This window comes from Lipotes vexillifer, unplaced genomic scaffold, assembly GCF_000442215.2.
Source record: "Lipotes vexillifer unplaced genomic scaffold, Lipotes_vexillifer_v1.1 scaffold250, whole genome shotgun sequence".
Lineage (NCBI taxonomy): Eukaryota > Metazoa > Chordata > Mammalia > Artiodactyla > Lipotidae > Lipotes > Lipotes vexillifer.
Genome location: NW_006785198.1, coordinates 1631507 through 1650762, shown reverse-complemented (window position 1 = coordinate 1650762; position 19256 = coordinate 1631507). Strand labels below are relative to the sequence as shown.

At 35.7% G+C, this 19256-nt stretch overlaps 1 protein-coding gene across 1 annotated transcript in view; it reads left to right on the top strand.

Annotated features, from left to right (window-relative positions):
- Positions 1 to 19256, top strand: part of COL24A1 (collagen type XXIV alpha 1 chain) — a 382692-nt gene that overhangs the window by 237674 nt on the left and 125762 nt on the right. Inside the window, exon 32 of the mRNA XM_007457245.1 lies at positions 3056 to 3109. Coding sequence (XP_007457307.1) covers positions 3056 to 3109 — 54 coding nt within the window. The remainder of the gene's footprint in view (positions 1 to 3055; positions 3110 to 19256) is intronic.

The following is a 19256-nucleotide window of genomic DNA, read 5'->3' as shown; positions in this document are numbered from 1 at the left end:
AGCTATAAGCAGAGTTTATATTTGCAATCTGAGGCTCCTCTTTGGCTCTTTCTTTCACCAATTTTCACCACCTATGGTCACTTCAAATTCTGCCCTAGGGTCCTCCATGCCAAGAAGACTGAAGGTTTCTATCCTACTTTATCTTAACCATCTTGTATGGCTTCTCCTCTGGCTAAAAGCCATATAAAAAAATCAGAAACTCACCTAGTGACATTCCTTCTTTCAAGTGTAGACCCTACCACTCTAGTTCCTGCCTATTTTTGGTCTTTCTTCAGTGCTTTCATATCTTTCCTTTTTAATATTTTATCTTGGGTTTATACTTATCTCTATATAGATCGGTTTGATAGGAGCAACTTGGCCAATATTGGAAGTGGAAACACTTAGCATTTCTTCTTTAAATATAGTTTTCTCTGTAGTAACTCAGAATACTTGAGAAGCATTTATTTCATAATCTTTACAATACAAAAAGTATACAGTATTAACTCTATTCTTTCCCGTTCTTCAGACAATGAAGCAGAATGCACACATTTTCATGATCCTACAGTGAAAGTGTGGCAATAGAAATAACATTTATATAGTCCCTTGCTTATTCTCATAAAATGTCTTGATGATGCTCGAAAGATGTTTATTTAAAATGGAAAGGCATTGGATGCTTGATTTCTCATGGAATTCAGTAAAAAGCAGTTTAGGGTAGTGGAAGAGCATGGCATTGGAGTCAGACACATTCGAGGTCAGATTCTGGTTCTGTCACTTATAGCTGTTTTGACTTTGTACAAATTATTTAACCTTTCTGAGCCTCAGTTTCCCTATCATTAAAATGAGATACCTTTTATAGTTATAACAAATGATGCTCATTATGTGCTCAGCACAGGCTGTCAATAAATAGCAACCACCATAGTCATTATCCTCCTGGTCATCGTTGCCATAATTGCTGAGATGCATCATAGAGCAAGGAGTTGTACTACAAATAATGTATTTCAGTAGCATCTGAAAAGCCTTAAAGGGAATTTTTATTTTGTGCCAGCTTTTGCTTTTCTTCTTCATCTCCAATAAAAATAATTAGAATCCATTTAGGTCATTTCATAGCTTTGCCTAACAGCATTTATGCACCATTAACAGTATTACAAGTACATATTAAGCTTAATATTGTGTGCAAACACACTTTACAAAGCAAACTGGGCAGACATTATTTAAGGTTCTGAACTCTTGCTGTATGTTCAATTGGCATACCAGGCACAGAGGGATCCCTTAATTTAGGAGTCTGGAGTACATGAGTAGCAGATGATTTTCATGATTGAAACATGGTCTTACTCCAATAGGAGTCCATGAGATTTTGCATATCTCCCTTTCTCTAACCAGACAATCATATGTAACTAAACGTAGCATTGATAATCATAACTTAGAAGATTCTTTGTTGCTAGAAGTATTGAACGTCTTTACTTCTAATTTAATATATTTTTTTAGATTTCAATTTTAAGATAAAATGGTAATTGTGATCTGCTGTATAATTGCCAAATTTCCCAAGGTCAGTAACGTAGAAGAGTAGAAGAAGCAAATTGCAAATAAACAAGGGCAGTATTTTATACATCATTAGTAGTCATCTGTGTCCGGCACACAGTACATGCTCAGTTAATCTTTAAATGGAAGGATCAAAGAGGACCTGGAATTTAATTTAGAGTTTTACATACCATTTTAGAATATACCCCCATATCTAAGACTAAATTTTATGGTACCATAGATGGCATGATGTAAAAATGGAGGAAAATAAAGAACATTGGAGAGGTCCGATTTGATCATTTCTGGTCATCTAGGTTCTGAGAGCTTTGTGCCTTCCTAGGTCATAAGTCATACTTATTAATACATCACAAGTATATTATTTTTGAAAAAAACTTTTTATATTGATATTAAAAGTATAAATGAATCTGAATCTAAAATAATTCTGGATGACAAATATTTGTCACTGTATAGGAGTGGAGATTAAATATAAAGAATACAGGTAGATATAAAGAACTCCTACAACTCAACAATAAAATAATAAACAACACAATGAAAAAATGAGCAAAAGGACTTGAGTAAGCATTCCTCTAAGGAAGTTATACAAACGGCCAATAAATATATGAATATATGCTCAGTATCACTAGTCATTAGGGAAATACAAATCGAAACCACATTGAGATACCACTTCCCATCCAGAACGACTATTATTAAACACACACACACACACCTATACATACAGAAAAAATAACCAGTGTTGGCAAGGATGTGGAGAAATGGGAATACTTGTGATATGCTGGTGGGAATGTAAAATGATGGAGCTGCTATGGAAAACAGTATGCCTAGCTCCTCAAACGGTTAAACATAGAATTACCTATAATCCATCAATTCCACTTCTTCGCATATACCCCAAAGAATGGAAAGCAGGGATACAAACAGATACTTGTGCACCAATGTTTATAGGAGCATTAGTCACAATATCCAAAGGGTAGAAAACCCCAAGTGTTCATTGATGATGAATGGATAAACAAAATGTGGTATATGCATACAAGGGAATATTATTCAACCTTGAAAAGGAGGGAAGTCTTGACACATGTTGCAAATGGATGAACCTTGAAGACATCATGAAATAAGCCAGACACAGAAGAACAAATACTGTATGATTCCACTTATATAAGGTGCTTAAAGTAGTCACATTCATAGAGACAGAAAGTAGAGTCATGGTTGCCAGGGGAAGAGGGTAGGGGATAGGGAGTTATTTAATGGGTACAGAGATTCAATTTGGGGAGATAAAAAGTTCTGAAAATAGGTGGTGGTGATGGTAGCACAACAATGTGAATATACTTAATGCCACAGTACTGTAAATTTACACATACTATACACTTAAAAATTGCTAAAGTGATGAATTTTATGTTATGCATTTTTGCCACAAAAAAATAAACAAATAGCGGTAGACAGAAAAATTAGATGGGAGGATTTTGAGGGAAAGCTGAGGTAGGGAAACTGACTAAAGCATTTTCAAGCATCACTTTTTCTTCAAGTTTTGCCTTTGTTTATTCAGGGTTTACAAGGACCCCCTGGGAGTACAGGAGACAGGGGATTTGCAGGAGAACCAGTAAGTTTATCTTCATGTGTTTATAATTGTGGGTTTTTTTAATATAATGTATTTTACCTGTCTGTTATTATTGCCCTGTTGTGCTATGGCTGGTATATTTTGGAAATCAGCATGTGTCATGGGCACCTAATTGTAAGAATGAATATTTTGCTGTGAATATAATTTTTAGTGCCTTCCTGGTTTCATAAAGTCAAATTTGGTCCTGTTTGTCTGGAACTGTTAAAACTTCACATATTTCTATTTTCAGCAAAGATAATTATTTTATTAAATCTCAGAATTTTTTTCTGAACGGCTTGCTGTTCATATAATAATTATTACACTGTCCACCCACACACAAAATCACATTTATGAGGGTAACCCTATAACAAAAGACCATATAGAGAAGCCAGACTCTATATGTATTGGGCCAAAATGTGGAAACTTGACAGAAATGCTGTTAGGTCAATAATTCAAAAAGAGTCGAGTCTTTCTCCCTCACTGGGGAAACCAGCGGTGGCAGCACCTTTGGAGGCTGAGCAGCTGAGCTGCGAGCCTGCCAGTGGGAGGTCAGACAGACTGACTGCAGAGCCAACAGACGGACAGACAGCAGGGCAGCCAGACGCCTCGAGTTGCCTCAAGTTCCGCCATGAGCTGGGGCACAGAGCTTTGACCGTGTGGATGAAAGGCTCTTGGTGCTGCAGCCAGGAGTCACTCTTGTGCCTCTGAGGCGGGAGAGCCAACTTCAGGACACTGGACCACAAGAGACCTCCCAGCTCCACATAATATCAAATGGCGAAAATCTCCCAGAGATCTCCATCTCAACAGCAGGACCCAGCTTCACTCAACGTCCAGCAAGCTACAGTGCTGGACACCATATGCCAAACAACTAGCAAGACAGGAACACAACCACACCCATTAGCAGAGTGGCTGCCTAAAGTCGTAATAAGTCCACAGGCACCCCAAAACACACCACCAGATGTGGACCTGCGCACCAGAAAGTCAAGATCCAGCCTCATCCACCAGAACACAGGAACTAGTCCCCTCCACCAGGAAGCCTACACAACCCACTGAACCAACTTTGGCCACTGGGGACAGACACCAAAAACAACAGGAACTACAAACCTGCTGCCTGCAAAAAGGAGACCACAAACACAGTAAGATAAGCAAAAGGAGAAGACAGAAAGACACACAGCTGATGAAGGAGCAAGATAAAAACCCACCAGACCTAACAAATGAAGAGGAAATAGGCAGTCTATCTGAAAAAGAATTCAGAATAATGATAGTAAAGATGATCCAAAATCTTGGAAATAGAATACAGGAAATGCAAGAAACATTTAACAAGGACCTTGAAGAACTAAAGATGAAACAAGCAATGATGAACAGCACAATAAATGAAATTAAAAATGCTCTAGATGGGATCAATGGCAGAATAAATGAGGCAGAAGAACAGATAAGTGACCTGGAAGATAAAAGAGTGGAAATAACTACTGCAGAGCAGAATGAAGAAAAAAGAATGAAAAGAACTGAGGACAGTCTCAGACACCTCTCAGACAACATTAAATGCAACAACATTCGAATTATAGGGGTTCCAGAAGAAGAAGAGAAAAAGAAAGGGACTGAGAAAATATTTGAAGAGATTATAGTTGAAAACTTCCCTAATATGGGAAAGGAAATAGTTAATCAAGTCCAGGAAGCACAGAGAGTCCCATAGAGGATAAATCCAAGGAGAAATACGCCAAGACACATATTAGTCAAACTGTCAAAAATTAAATACAAAGAAAACATATTAAAAGCAGCAAGGGAAAAACAGCAAATAACACACAAGGGAATCCCCATAAGGTTAACAGCTGATCTTTCAGCAGAAACTCTGCAAGACAGAAGGGACTGACAGGACATATTTAAAATGATGAAGGAGAGAAGCCTACAACCAAGATTACTCTACCCAGCAAGGATCTCATTCAGATTTGATGGAGAAATTAAAACCTTTACAGACAAGCAAAAGCTGAGAGAGTTCAGCACCACCAAACCAGCTTTACAACAAATGCTAAAGGAACTTCTCTAGACAAAAACACAAGAGAAGGAAAAGTCCTATAATAACGAACCCAAAACAATTTAGAAAATGGGAATAGGAACATACATATCGATAATTACCTTAAATGTAAATGGACTAAATGCTCCCACCAAAAGGCACAGGCTGGCTGAATGGATACAAAAACAAGACCATATATGTGCTGTCTACAAGAGACCCACTTCAGACCTAGAGACACATACAGACTGAAAGTAAGGGGATGGAAAAAGATAGTTCATGCAAATGGAAAAAAAGAAAGCAGCTGGAGTAGCAATTCTCATATCAGACAAAATAGACTTTAAAATAAGGACTATCAGAAGAGACAAAGAAGGACACTACATAATGATTAAGGGATCGATCCAAGAAGAAGATATAACAATTGTAAATATTTATGCACCCAACATAGGAGCACCTCAATACATAAGGCAAAAACTAGCAGGCCATAAAGGGGGAAACTGACAGTAACACAATAATGGTAGGGGACTTTAACACCCCACTTTCATCAATGGACAGATCATCCAAAATGAAAATAATAAGGAAACACAAGCTTTAAATGATACATTAAACAAGATGGACTTAATTGATATTTATACAACATTCCATCCAAAAACAACAGAATACACATTTTTCTCAAGTGCTCATGGAACATTCTCCAGGATAGATCATATCGTGGGTCACAAATCAAGCCTTGGTAAATTTAAGAAATTTGAAATTGTATCAGTTATGTTTTCTGACCACAATGCTGTGAGACTAGATATTAATTACAGGAAAATATCTGTAAAAAGTACAAACACTTGGTAGCTAAACAATACTTAATAATGAAGTGATCACTGAAGAAATCAAAGAGGAAATCAAAAAATACCTAGAAACAAATGACAGTGGAGACACAACGACCCAAAACCTCTGGGATGCAGCAAAAGCAGTTCTAAGAGGGAAGTTTATAGCAATACAATCCCACCTTAAGAGACAGGAAACATCTCGAATAAACAACCTAACCTTGCACCTAAAGCAATTAGAGAAAGAAGAACAAAAAAACCCCAAAGTTAGCAGAAGGAAAGAAATCATAAAGATCAATTCAGAAATAAATGAAAAAGAAATGAAGGAAACAATAGCAAAGATCAATAAAACTAAAAGCTGGTTCTTTGAGAAGATAAACAAAATTGATAAAACATTACCAGACTCATCAAGAAAAAAAGAAGACTCAAATCAATAGGATTAGGAATGAAAAAGGAGAAGTAACAAATGACACTGCAGAAATTCAAAAGATCATGAGAGATTACTGCGAGCAACTCTATGCCAATAAAATGGACAACCTGGAAGAAATGGACAAATTCTTAGAAATGCACAATCTGCCGAGACTGAACCAGGAAGAAATAGAAAATATGAACAGAGCAGTCACAAGCACTGAAATTGAAACTGTGATTAAAAATCTTCCAACAAACAAAAGCCCAGGACCAGATGGATTCACAGGCGAATTCTATCAAACATTTAGAGAAGAGCTAACACCTATCCTTCTCAAACTCTTCCAAAATATAGCAGAGGGAGGAACACTCCCAAACTCATTCTACGAGGCCACCATCACCCTGATACCAAAACCAGACAAGGATGTCTCAAAGAAAGAAAACTACAGACCAAGATGCAAAAATCCTCAACGAAATACTAGCAAACAGAATCCAGCAGCACATGGAAAGGATCATACATGATGATCAAGTGGGGTTTACTCCAGGAATGCAAGGATTCTTCACTATACAGAAATCAATCAACGTGATACACCATATTAACAAATTGAAGGAGAAAAACCATATGATCATCTCAATAGATACAGGGAAAGCTTTTGACAAAATTCAACACCCATTTATGTTAAAAACCCTGCAGAAAGTAGGTGTAGAGGGAACTTTCCTCAATATAATAAAGGCCGTATATGACAAGCCCACAGCCAACATCATCCTCAATGGCGAAAAACTGAAAGCATTTCCACTAAGGTCAGGAACAAGACAAGGTTGCCCACTCTCACCACTCTTATTCAACATAGTTTTGGAAGTTTTAGCCACAGCAATCAGAGAAGAAAAGGAAATAAAAGGAATCCAAATCGGAAAAGAAGAAGTAAAGCTGTCACTGTTTGCAGATGACATGATACTATACATAGAGAATCCTAAAGATGCTACCAGAAAACTACTAGAGCTAATCAATGAATTTGGTAAAGTAGCAGGATACAAAATTAATGCACAGAAATCTCTGGCATTCCTATATACTAATGATGAAAAATCTGAAAGTGAAATCAAGAAAACACTCCCATTTACCATTGCAACAAAAAGAATAAAATATCTAGGAATAAACCTACCTAAGGAGACAAAAGACCTGTATGCAGAAAATTATAAGACACTGATGAAAGAAATTAAAGATGATACAAATAGATGGAGAGATATACCATGTTCTTGGATTGGAAGAATCAACATTGTGAAAATGACTCTACTACCCAAAGCAATCTACAGATTCAATGCAATCCCTATCAATATACCACTGGCATTTTTCACAGAACTAGAACAAAAAATTTCACAATTTGTATGGAAACACAAAAGACCCCGAATAGCCAAATCAATCTTGAGAACAAAAAATGGAGCTGGAGGAATCAGGCTCCCTGACTTCAGACTATACTACTTAGCTTTCAGACTAAAGCTACAGTAATCAAGACAGTATGGTACTGGCACAAAAACAGAAAGATAGATCAATGGAACAGGATAGAAAGCCCAGAGATAAACCCACACACATATGGTCACCTTATCTTTGATAAAGGAGGCAAGAATGTACAGTGGAGAAAGGACAGCCTCTTCAATAAGTGGTGCTGGGAAAACGGGACAGGTACATGTAAAAGTATGAGATTAGAACACTCCCTAACACCATACACAAAAATAAGCTCAAAATGGATTCAAGACCTAAATGTAAGGCCAGAAACTGTCAAAGTCTTAGATGAAAACATAGGCAGAACACTCTATGACATAAATCGCAGCAAGATCCTTTTTGACCCACCTCCTAGAGAAATAGAAGTAAAAACAAAAGTAAACAAATGGGACCTAATGAAACTTAAAAGCTTTTGCACAGCAAAGGAAACCATAAACAACACCAAAAGACAAGCCTCGGGTTGGGAGAAAATATTTGCAAATGAAGCAACTGACAAAGGATTAATCTCCAAAATTTATAAGCAGCTCATGCAGCTCAATAACAAAAAATCAACCCAATCCAGAAATGGACAGAAGACCTAAATAGACATTTCTCCAAGGAAGATACACAGATTGCCAACAAACTCATGAAAGAATGCTCAACATCATTAATCATTAGAGAAATGCAAATCAAAACTACAGTGAGATATCATCTCACACCAGTCAGAATGGCCATCATCAAAAAATCTAGAAACAATAAATGCTGGAGAGGGTGTGGAGAAAAGGGAACACTCTTGCACTGCTGGTGGGAATGTGAATTTGTACAGCCACTATGGAGAACAGTATGGAGGTTCCTTAAAAAACTAAAAATAGAACTATGATATGACCCAGCAATCCCACTATTGGGCATATACACTGAGAAAACCATAATTCAAAAAGAGTCATGTAGGGGCTTCCGTGGTGGCGCAGTGGTTGAGAGTCCGCCTGCTGATGCTGGGGACACAGGTTTGTTCCCCGGCCCGAGAAGATCCCACATGCCGCAGAGCGGCTAGTCCCATGAGCCACGGCCACTGAGCCGGTGCGTCCAGAGCCTGTGCTCCACAACGGGAGAGGCCACTACAGTGAGAGGCCCACGTACTGAAAAAAAAAAAAGAGTCGTGTAGCAAAATGTTCATTGTAGCTCTATTTACAATAACCAGGAGATGGAAACAACCTAAGTGTCCATCATCAGATGAATGGATAAAGAAGATGTGGCAAATACATACAATGGAAAATTACTCAGCCATAAAAAGAAACGAAATTGAGTTATTTGTAGTGAGGTTGTGTGGACCTATAGTCTGTCATACAGAGTGAAGTCAGAAAGAGAAAGACAAATACCGTATGCTAACACATATATATGGAATATAAGGGAAAAAAAATGTCGTGAAGAACCTAGGGGTAAGACGGGAATAAAGACACAGACCTACTAGAAAGTGGACTTGAGGGTATGGAGAGGGGGAAGGGTAAGCTGTGACAAAGTGAGAGAGTGGCATGGACATATATACACTACCAAACGTAAAATAGATAGCTAGGGGAAGCAGCCACATAGCACAGGGAGATCAGCTCGGTGCTTTGTGACCACCTGGATGGGTGGGAGAGGGAGAGTGGGAGGGAGGGAGATGCAAGAGGGAGGAGATATGGGGACATATGTATATGTATAACTGATTCACTTTGTTATAAAGCAGAAACTAACACACCATTGTAAAGCAATTATACTCCAATAAATATGTTTAAAAAAAGTTATTACATAATTTAGACAGTAAAAGATGAAATAAAAAAAAGAATTCAAAATGTCACATTACCATTCCATAATTCTGACTCAGTTATAGAGTTTCCATGGAAAATGAATTGTGAAAATGAAATACCTTGCCATGCCTTATCTCTCACATTATATTCTTTATTGCCTATGAAGCCATTCTTCTGGCTAATAGTGTCGGATGTAATGTGCAGTAACATGCTTCTATGATTTACAGTACAAATAATCTTTCAAACTACTAGGTTGATCTTATCCATCAGTTGACACAAAAGTTTATAGGTGGCTTCTGCATAATTCATTTAGCTAGTAGGAAGTAGAAAATTCTAACAAAGAGCTCTTCTTACCAAATTGTGTTTGTTTCCTCCTTTACATATTTAACCTATGGTATAAGCTCTCCAAACAATAGTAACACGTGCCTATGGGTGTAATTTTTCCAAATATAGTATCTTAAATGTGGTGTTGATTTTATCAAACTAAGTTCTTCTCAGTTTTCTCCGTTTTGTATCTCTTAACCTGCCATCCTAATTCTAATATTCATTTGATCATAAATCATGCAAATCTCTAAATACCTCTTTCTTCTAAAGAGTCTGTAGCTCCTTGAAGTCAGAGACCAGTTTTTGCACTTTTACAGTCCTCTTTCCTGGTATAATGTCTGGCATGTTATATCTACCTGATGCATATTTGTTAAACAGCATTAACCAAAGGTCATTTAGCCAAAGGTGTAATCATTCAGCCAGTAATATCAGATGAGGTGAAATGGAATTAAAACTAATCTTAAGAGAGAACACAGTTAAGTCAAGATAAGTGTATCAACAAGGCTATGGCAACAGCACAGACAATATCTTAGGCTTTATACAAGCAAAGATTTATTGTTGTAGTAATGAATGACTAAAATGGCTTAACAGCAACTAAAAATTGACATTCAGGTCACAGGGTCAGTGGGCCTGTTAAATAAAATATAAATCAATTTGTAATGTATACAATGGGCTTTGTTTCACATATTTGAGCTACTTAGTTAGATCTGAGATAATATATAACAAAGAAACTCTCCTAATCTGGGGTTAAGGAAACTTCCAGAGGAGGAGCGTCTGAGTTGTGATCTGAAGGATGAACAGTAGTTACTTAAGCAAATATGGAGAAAAGTCATTCCAGAGAGAAGTCGTGAACTGGGAGACAACCCTACTTATTTATTTAAAGATCTAAAAGAAGGCCAGCATGGTGTGGCACAGAGAGCCAGGTGGGAAGTGAGTGCAAGATGAGGATGGAAAGGGAGGGAGGGGACAAAACGCATGCAGCTCATTAAGCCCTACTCCCAAATATTTTTATTTTTATCCTAAGAACAAAGGGGTGTCACTGAAGTGATAAGGCTAGGTTTATGATCATATTACTGTTCTGTAAAGATCACTCAAACCAAATTGGAAGGGACTAAGAATGGACAAGAATAGCTTTGTGTTGCACCAGTCTAGATAAGAGATAGTAGAACTGTTTATGATTAGCAGAAAGAAAGAGTAGATAGATGTAAAATATTCAGAAGGAGATAAAATCAACAGGAAATAGATATACTATGTGTGAAGTATGATTCCTTAGGTTGTGACTTGAAGAATTAATGAGATAAGGATATAACTCACTGAAACTGAGAATACCAGCAGAAATTTACGTTTGAGAATGGAAGATTTTAAGTCAGTTTAGCTATGTTGAATTTGAGGTGCCTTTGAGAACTGTGAAGATGGCAGTTGGATGTGGAGCTCAAAGCAGAATAATATCCTGAAATTTAAAATATTGGAGTCATTGGTCTAGAGAAAAAGTATAGGAAAGAGAAAAGAACAGGATCTAAGGCTGAATTTTGAAGAAATGCTACATATGATAAATGTTGGTAGAAGAGGATGAAACTGCAGAGATGACTGAAAGAGGTAAGAGGAAAATCAAGTATATAAGTTTGAAGTTCAGCCCCAACCATAACATACCTTAAAATCTTCATGACAATATTAAATTCCTTTAGAACTGTGTAAGCAAAAATATATATCTAGATCAAACCAGAAGTATAATTGACATGCTAAAATAAGAGAGAAAATGGAATCAATTAAAAGTCTTAATTTTCAAAAGAGTGAGATAAAAAGAATGCAAGACAAAAAAGAAAGAACAAGGGTAGCAATAGAAAACAGTAATAAATATAGTAGGTATGATCCCAGGGGTATCAGTAATCACTTACATGTCAATGTTCTAAATGCACCAGTTGAGAAACAGAGACACAGAGTAGAAAGAGAAAGAAGACCTAACTGTATGTTGTCTTCAAGGAACCCACTTTAAATATAAAGGCACAGATATATTAAAAGTAAAGAGATAGATAAAATGGGCAAAGATGTACTAATACTAACCAAAGGAAAGCTGGAGTAGTTATATTAATTTCCAACAAAACAAACTTCAGATCAAGAACAATTATCAGGGATAAAGAGGGACATTACATAGTGATAAGTGTATCAGTTCTCCAGAGACATAATAATGCTTAAAGTGTATGCATCTAACAACAGAGCATCAAATTATATGAGGCAAAAACTGATAGAACTCCAAGGATAAATAGACAAATTTACTATTTCATTTGGAGACTTCAGCACTTATCTATCAGTAATTGAGAGATCCAGCAGGCAGATAATCAGTAAAATTATAGTTGAAGTGAACACCACCATCAGGACACTGGATCTAATTGACATTTATAGACTGCTTAATCCAGTAACAGCAGAATATACATTCTTTTCAAGTTCACATGGAATATTCACCAAGACAGACTGCATTCTGGGTCATAAAACACACCTTAACAAATTTCAAAGAAAAGATATCATACAAAATATGCTTTTAGTCCATAATGGAATTAAACTATAAATCAATAAGAGAAACATAACTGGAAAATCTCAAACTATTTTGAGATTAAACTACACACTTCTGAATAACACTGGTTCAAAGAAGACGTCTCAAGAAATTTTAAAAATATTTTGAACTAAATGAAAATGGAAATACAACTTATCGAACTTTGTGGGATGCAGTGAAAGCAGTGCATAGAGGGAAATTTATAGTATTGAATGAATATACTAGAAAAGAAGAAAGATCTAAAATCAATAACAAGCTTCTACCTTAGGAGACGAGAAAATTAAATGCAAAATGAGCAGAAGAAAGTAAATGATAAAAATCAGAGCAGAAATCAATTAAAATAAAAACAGGAAAAATAGAGAAAATCAATGAAACAAAAAACTTACTCTTTTAAAAGATCAATAAAATTGGTCAAACCCCCTAGCCAGGATCATCAAGAATAAAAAAAAAGAGAGAAGACACAAATTACTAATATTAGAAATGGAAGAGGAACCTTCACTACTGATCCCATGGACAGTAGAAAAGGCAATAAAGGAGTACTATGAATAACTCATTCTCACAAATTTGATAACCTAGATGAAATTTGATAACAAATTCCTTGAAAGATGTAATCTACCAAAACTCACACAAGGAAAATTTGATAATCTGAATAGGCTTATATTGATTAAAGAAATTGAGTCAACGATTAATAACCTTCCAAAACAGAAAGCACCAGGCCCAGATGGTCTTACTGGTGAGTACTACCAGAGATTTAAGGAACAAAATGATACCCATTTTCTACAATCTATTCCAGAAAATAGAAACAGAAGAAATACTTCCTAACTCATTCTGTGAGGCCAGCATTACCCTAATACCAAAACCAGACAAAGCTATTGCAAGAAAAGAAAACTACAGACCAGTATCTCTCATGAACATATATTTTAAAATCTTCCACAAAATATTAACAAATTGAATGCACTAATATATAAAGATAATTATACACCATAACCAACTGGGATTTATCCCAGGTATGTAAGGCTGGTTCAACCTTCAAAAATCGATTAGTATAATCCAGTACTTTAACAAACTAAAAAAGAAATTATATAAAATAGGTGCAGAAAAATAATTTTACAAAATACAATACCCATCTATGATAAAAATTCACAGTAAACTAGGAGGAAAGGGGAACGTCCTCAGCTTTATGAAGAATATATTTTAACAACCTTATAGCTAACATCATGATGAAATGCTAACTTAATGATGAAATGCTAGGTGCTTTTCCCCTAAGAACAGGGAAACAGGGACAGGATGTCCCTCTTTTTTTAAACTCCTGTTCAGCATTGGGCTGGAAGTCCTAACTAATGCAATGAAACAAGAAAAGAAAAGAAAAAAAAGACTGGGAAAGAAGATATAAAATTGTCTTTTTTGCAGATGACATAGTTGTCTATAAAGAAAAGCCCAAAGAATTAATTAAAAAGACCAACAACCAGTCCCTTTCCTATATACCAGCAATAAACAATTGGAATTTGAAATTTAAAGTACAGTGCCATTTACATCAGCATCAAAAAAAAGGCATAAATCTAAAAAATATATACAAGATCTATTTGAGGAAAACTACAAAGCTCTGATCAAAGAAGATTTAATAAATGGAGAGATATTCCTTGTTCATGGATAGGAAGACCCATTGTTAGAATGTCAGTTCTTCACAACTTGATTATAGATTCAGTGCAATTACAGTCAAAATCCTAGTGAGCTACTTTGTGGATACTGGCAAACAGATACTAAAGTTCATATGGAAAGGCAAGAGACCCAGAATAGCCAACATAATATTGAAGTCAGAAGACTGGCACTACCAAACTTAAAGATTTACTATAAAGCTGTAGTAATCAAGACAGTGTAGTATTGACAAAAGATAATTGGAACAAAATGGTAAGCTCAGAAGTAGAACACCACAAATATAGTCAATTGGTCTTTGACAAAGAACATGGGCAATTCAATGGATAGTCTTTTCAACAAATGGTACTAGAACAGCTGGATATCCACAAGCAAAAAAATGGAATTAGGCAAATACTATACATCTTTAACAAAAATTAACTCAAAATTAATCATAGACCTAAATGTAAAATGAATAGCTGTGAAACTCCTAGAAGATAACAGAGGAGAAAACTTCAATGACTTTGGATTTGGCAATGAGTTTTTAGATACAACAAAACAAAAGCATGATCCATGAATGAAAAATTTTTTAGGTTGGACTTCATTAAAGTTAAAAAACTTCTGCTCCATGACATGTTCAGAGAATGAAGACATGCCATTACTGGGAGAAAATAATTGCAAAACATATCTGTTAAAGGACTTGTATCCAAAATATAGAAAGAACTCTTAAGAGTCAACGATAAGAGAAACAATCCAATTAAAAAGTGGGCAAAAGATTTGAAGACACCATACGAAATAAGACGTACAGGTGGCAAAGAAGCATATTAAGATATTCACATCATATGTCATTAGAGAATTGCAAACTAAAACAACAATGACATTCCATTACACACCTGTAGGAATGGCTAAAATCCAAAACCCTGACAATACCAAATGCTAGCAAAGATGTGGAGCAACAGGAGTTCTCATTCATTGTTGGTGGAAAGCAGCTTTGGAACACAGTTTGGCAGTTTCTTACAAAGCTAAACATACTCCTGCCATGTGATTCAGCAGTCATGCTCCTTGGTGTTTACTGAAATGAGTGTAAATCTTATGTCTACACAAAACCTGCACATGAATGTTTATAGCAGCTTTATTCATAGTTGCTAAAAATTGGAAGCAACCAATAATGTCCTTCAAAAGTTAAATGGATAAACAAACTGTGGTACATCCATACAGTGGACTATTATTCAGCAATAAAGAGAAATGAGCTATTAGGCCACAAAAAGACACAGAGTAACCTTTAAATACATCCCACTAAATGAAAAAAAAGCCAATCTGAAAAATCTAAATACCATATGATTCCAACTATGTGACATTCTGGAAAAGGCAAAACTATAGAGACAGTAAAGAACAGTGCTTGCCAGGGATTGGGGGAAGGGGACAAAGGATGAATCAGTGGAGGACAGGTGAATTTTACGGCAGTGAAACTATTTTGTATGATACTGTAAAAGTGGATACATGATATTATATATTTCTCAAAACTCAGAACTGTACAACACAGAGTGAACCCTAGGGTAAACTATGGACTTTAGTTTGTAATAAAGTGTCAATATTGGTTCATCAATTGCAACAAATCTACCATACCAATGTAAGATGTTAATAGTAGGGGAAACTGGGCAGGGGTAGTATATAGGAACTCTCTGTACTTTCTGTTCAATTTTTCTGTAAACATAAAACTTCTTTAAGAAATAAAGTCTGTTAACTAAAACAAAATATTCTAGTAAAGTCAAGCATAATTCTGTAATATGGTAGTGTATCTATCTTGTGTCTGTGTCCAACCTACTAGGAAACACTGATACATGCTTAGGAACCACAAGACAAGATTACCAACTGTCACTATATCATCTGACATTATTTTAAAAGTTTTAGCTACTGTAGTGGGATATGATGCACAAATCATCATATAAGGAAATGAAAGCATTGCTATTTCGAGAAAATATAAACAAACCCAAAAGACTTATAAAACCCAAAGACAATTCTATTTTTTCAACTACTGATAGAGAGTAATATAACAGCAATACATATAATAAAGTTTTTAAAAATCAGTTTCCCTACACACAAGTAATTAGCAGAAAATATAATAGGAAAAAGATCCCACTCAAGATAGAAACAGAACATAATAATTAAGAATAACCTTAGTGAGAATTAGATGGGACACTTATGAAGAAAATTTTGAAAATTTACTGAGACCTAGAAACTGACTTAAGCAGAAAGGCAATTTATCATCTAAACAGAAGACTGATTATTTTTAGATTAATGAATTAGATATAATCCAATCCCATTCAAAATTCTCATTACCCATTATAAATCAGGTGTGGGATTTAATTATTCTCAGTATAGCTTATAAGAATGAGCAGGTGAAATAGCTTAATATTTTAAGAAGAGGAAGACTACTGCTACTAGATATTAAAAGAAATAATAAAGACAGAATAATCCCTGTGACATTGATCCATCTAGATTTACAGATGTGGGACAAAAAAAGGTAGCTTTTCAATAACCAAGAATATAAAAGAATTTAATATTGATAGGGATAACATTACACATCAGTAGGGAAGATAAGAATTAAAAATGATGCTAGAATAATTGCATCACCCTTTCTAATCAGTTCAACAAATGTTTGTTGAGTGCCTACGATATATTAAGGACTGTGCTGGATTTTAAGGGGCTTATTGTTAAGCCATGAAGAGTTTACAGTTAGTAGAGATATAGGTAACATGGTAAAAAATCATTTCAACATATTAGGATAAATGCTAAAATAGAGATTAATTTACAGTCCTAAATGAGCACAAAAGAGATACACTTAGCCCAAGCTGGGTTTCCCAGAAGACTTGATTTAGGAAATGACACTTGGTTTGAATAATGGATAAATTAGTAACAAGGTAAACAGGGTAGAAAGAGCACTCCAGGTGAATGGAACAGTATGAGGAAAGACATGAAGGCATGAAACAGCCTGATATTTTCAGGGGACTTTAATCAGTTGCATTCACTAGAGCATAAAGTGAAAAGTAGGAAGTGTTGCTGTTTGGTTAAAAGAGTTTGTTTTGATACTCACCTCACATAGTACATCAAAACAATGGTTTAAATAGATAAGTATTTTAAAACCATAAGTAACAAAAGAGTAGGTGAAAATTTTTAATGGGAATAGATGTTTTAAACTTAAATATGGTAGAAAAAGCCATGAAAGACTGGACAGGTTTAACTACATACAAATTTTAAACTTCTCCCATTCAGATATTTTTAAAAACACTAAAAGATTTAAGGAGCTACATTAAATGTTAAGTGGGTCAAGTGGTTATTTTGGGTCATTTTTACTTTTTTTTTTTTTTTTTTAAAGGGTCCGGGGGCCTCTCACTGTTGTGGCCTCTCCTGTTGCGGAGCACAAGCTCCGGACGCGCAGGCTTAGCGGCCATGGCTCACGGGCCCAGCCGCTCCGTGGCATGTGGGATCCTCCCAGACCGGGTCACGAGCCCGTGTCCCCTGCATTGACAGGTGGACTTTCAACCACTGCACCACCAGGGAAGCCCCATTTTTACTTTTATGTATTTCCAGATGTTCTACAGTGAGCTTATTTAGGGGTTAAAAGTTATCTTTAACATTATATTTTTAAAATAATATGACAAACCACAAACTGGGCAGATGTTAGCAGTAAAATAGGGCAGAAAAAAGTTAATGTCTGCAACACATAAAGAACTCTACAATCTTTTTTTAAATGACCCCCAAAATACATGGGCAAAGGACATGATCAAGCAATATGTAGAATATTGCAGATAGCTGATAAACAAATAACAAAAAGAATATTCAACCTCACTGGTAGTCAAGCATATATACATTTTAAGATACCAGATTGTCCATCAAATTAATGAAGAATTTAAAAAATAATATTCTGTGCTAGGATGAATTCAATGAAATAGATTCTGACTTTATACATTGTTTGTGGAATGTTCATTATTGCAGCCTTTCTGGAAATTGACTTCACTTTATGACCAGATAATGCTACATTTCAGACTCTATTCCAGGGGTGGAAATGCAGAATGCATTAAAAGACTACTGCACAAAGATGTTTGTCTCAGTGCGTTTATAATAGGGTAAAACTACATTCTGAAGAGAATCCATGAATTTTAAAATATTATACATAATATTTAATAAGCCATAATTGAAAAAACATTAGTGACCTCTTAATATCTTTAATGGCTGTGCTATTGAGTAGGGACAACATATGTAATGCTTACATACCAACCTTATAATTCTGTTATTCACATACTTATCTCAACTATTTGGCAGTGTCATCTGATGTTACAGACTTTAACATCCACTTATAGTCTAATATGCATATAATAAATCCTATAAAGCAAAATTTTACTGTAAAGAAGACTTATAAACAATATAAATGTCTAGCATTAAGAAAATGATTAAATTATGGTACTGCAGAATGTTAGATAGAATATAATATGTAGCCATTGAACAATTTAGTTATGAAATATTTACAGTAACATGGTAAAATATTTATATTTCAAATAGAATCTTAAACATAAAACAGATATAGTTAGGGGCTTCCCTGGTGGCACAGTGGTTAGGAGTCTGCCTGCCAATGCAGGGGACGCGGGTTCAAGTGCTGGTCCAGGATGATCCCATATGCTGCGGAGCAAATGGGCCCGTACGCTGCAGCTACTGAGCCTGCGCTCTAGAACCCGCGAGCCACGACTGCTGAGGCCCGTGCACCTGGAGCCTGTGTGCCTGAAGCCCGTGCTCTGCAACAACAGAAGCCACCACAATAAGAAGCCCACGCACCACAACGAAGAGTGGCCCTTACTCACCACAACTAGAGAAAAGCCTGAGCGCAGCAACAAAGACCCAACACAGCCAAAAATAAAATAAATAAAATTAATTAATTAAAAGAAAACAGATAAGTTTTATAAGTATGCTTCCACAAAAGAACTAGAAGGAAATATGCAAGTATATTTACAGTGTCATCTCTGTATGGTAGGATTATGGATTATTTACTTAATCTGGGGTTTTTTGTACTTTCAATACTTTTCAAATATTTTTAAATGAACATTAATATAACAACTTAGAAAAAGTTTAAGATAACCAACCATACCACATTTTTTCCCC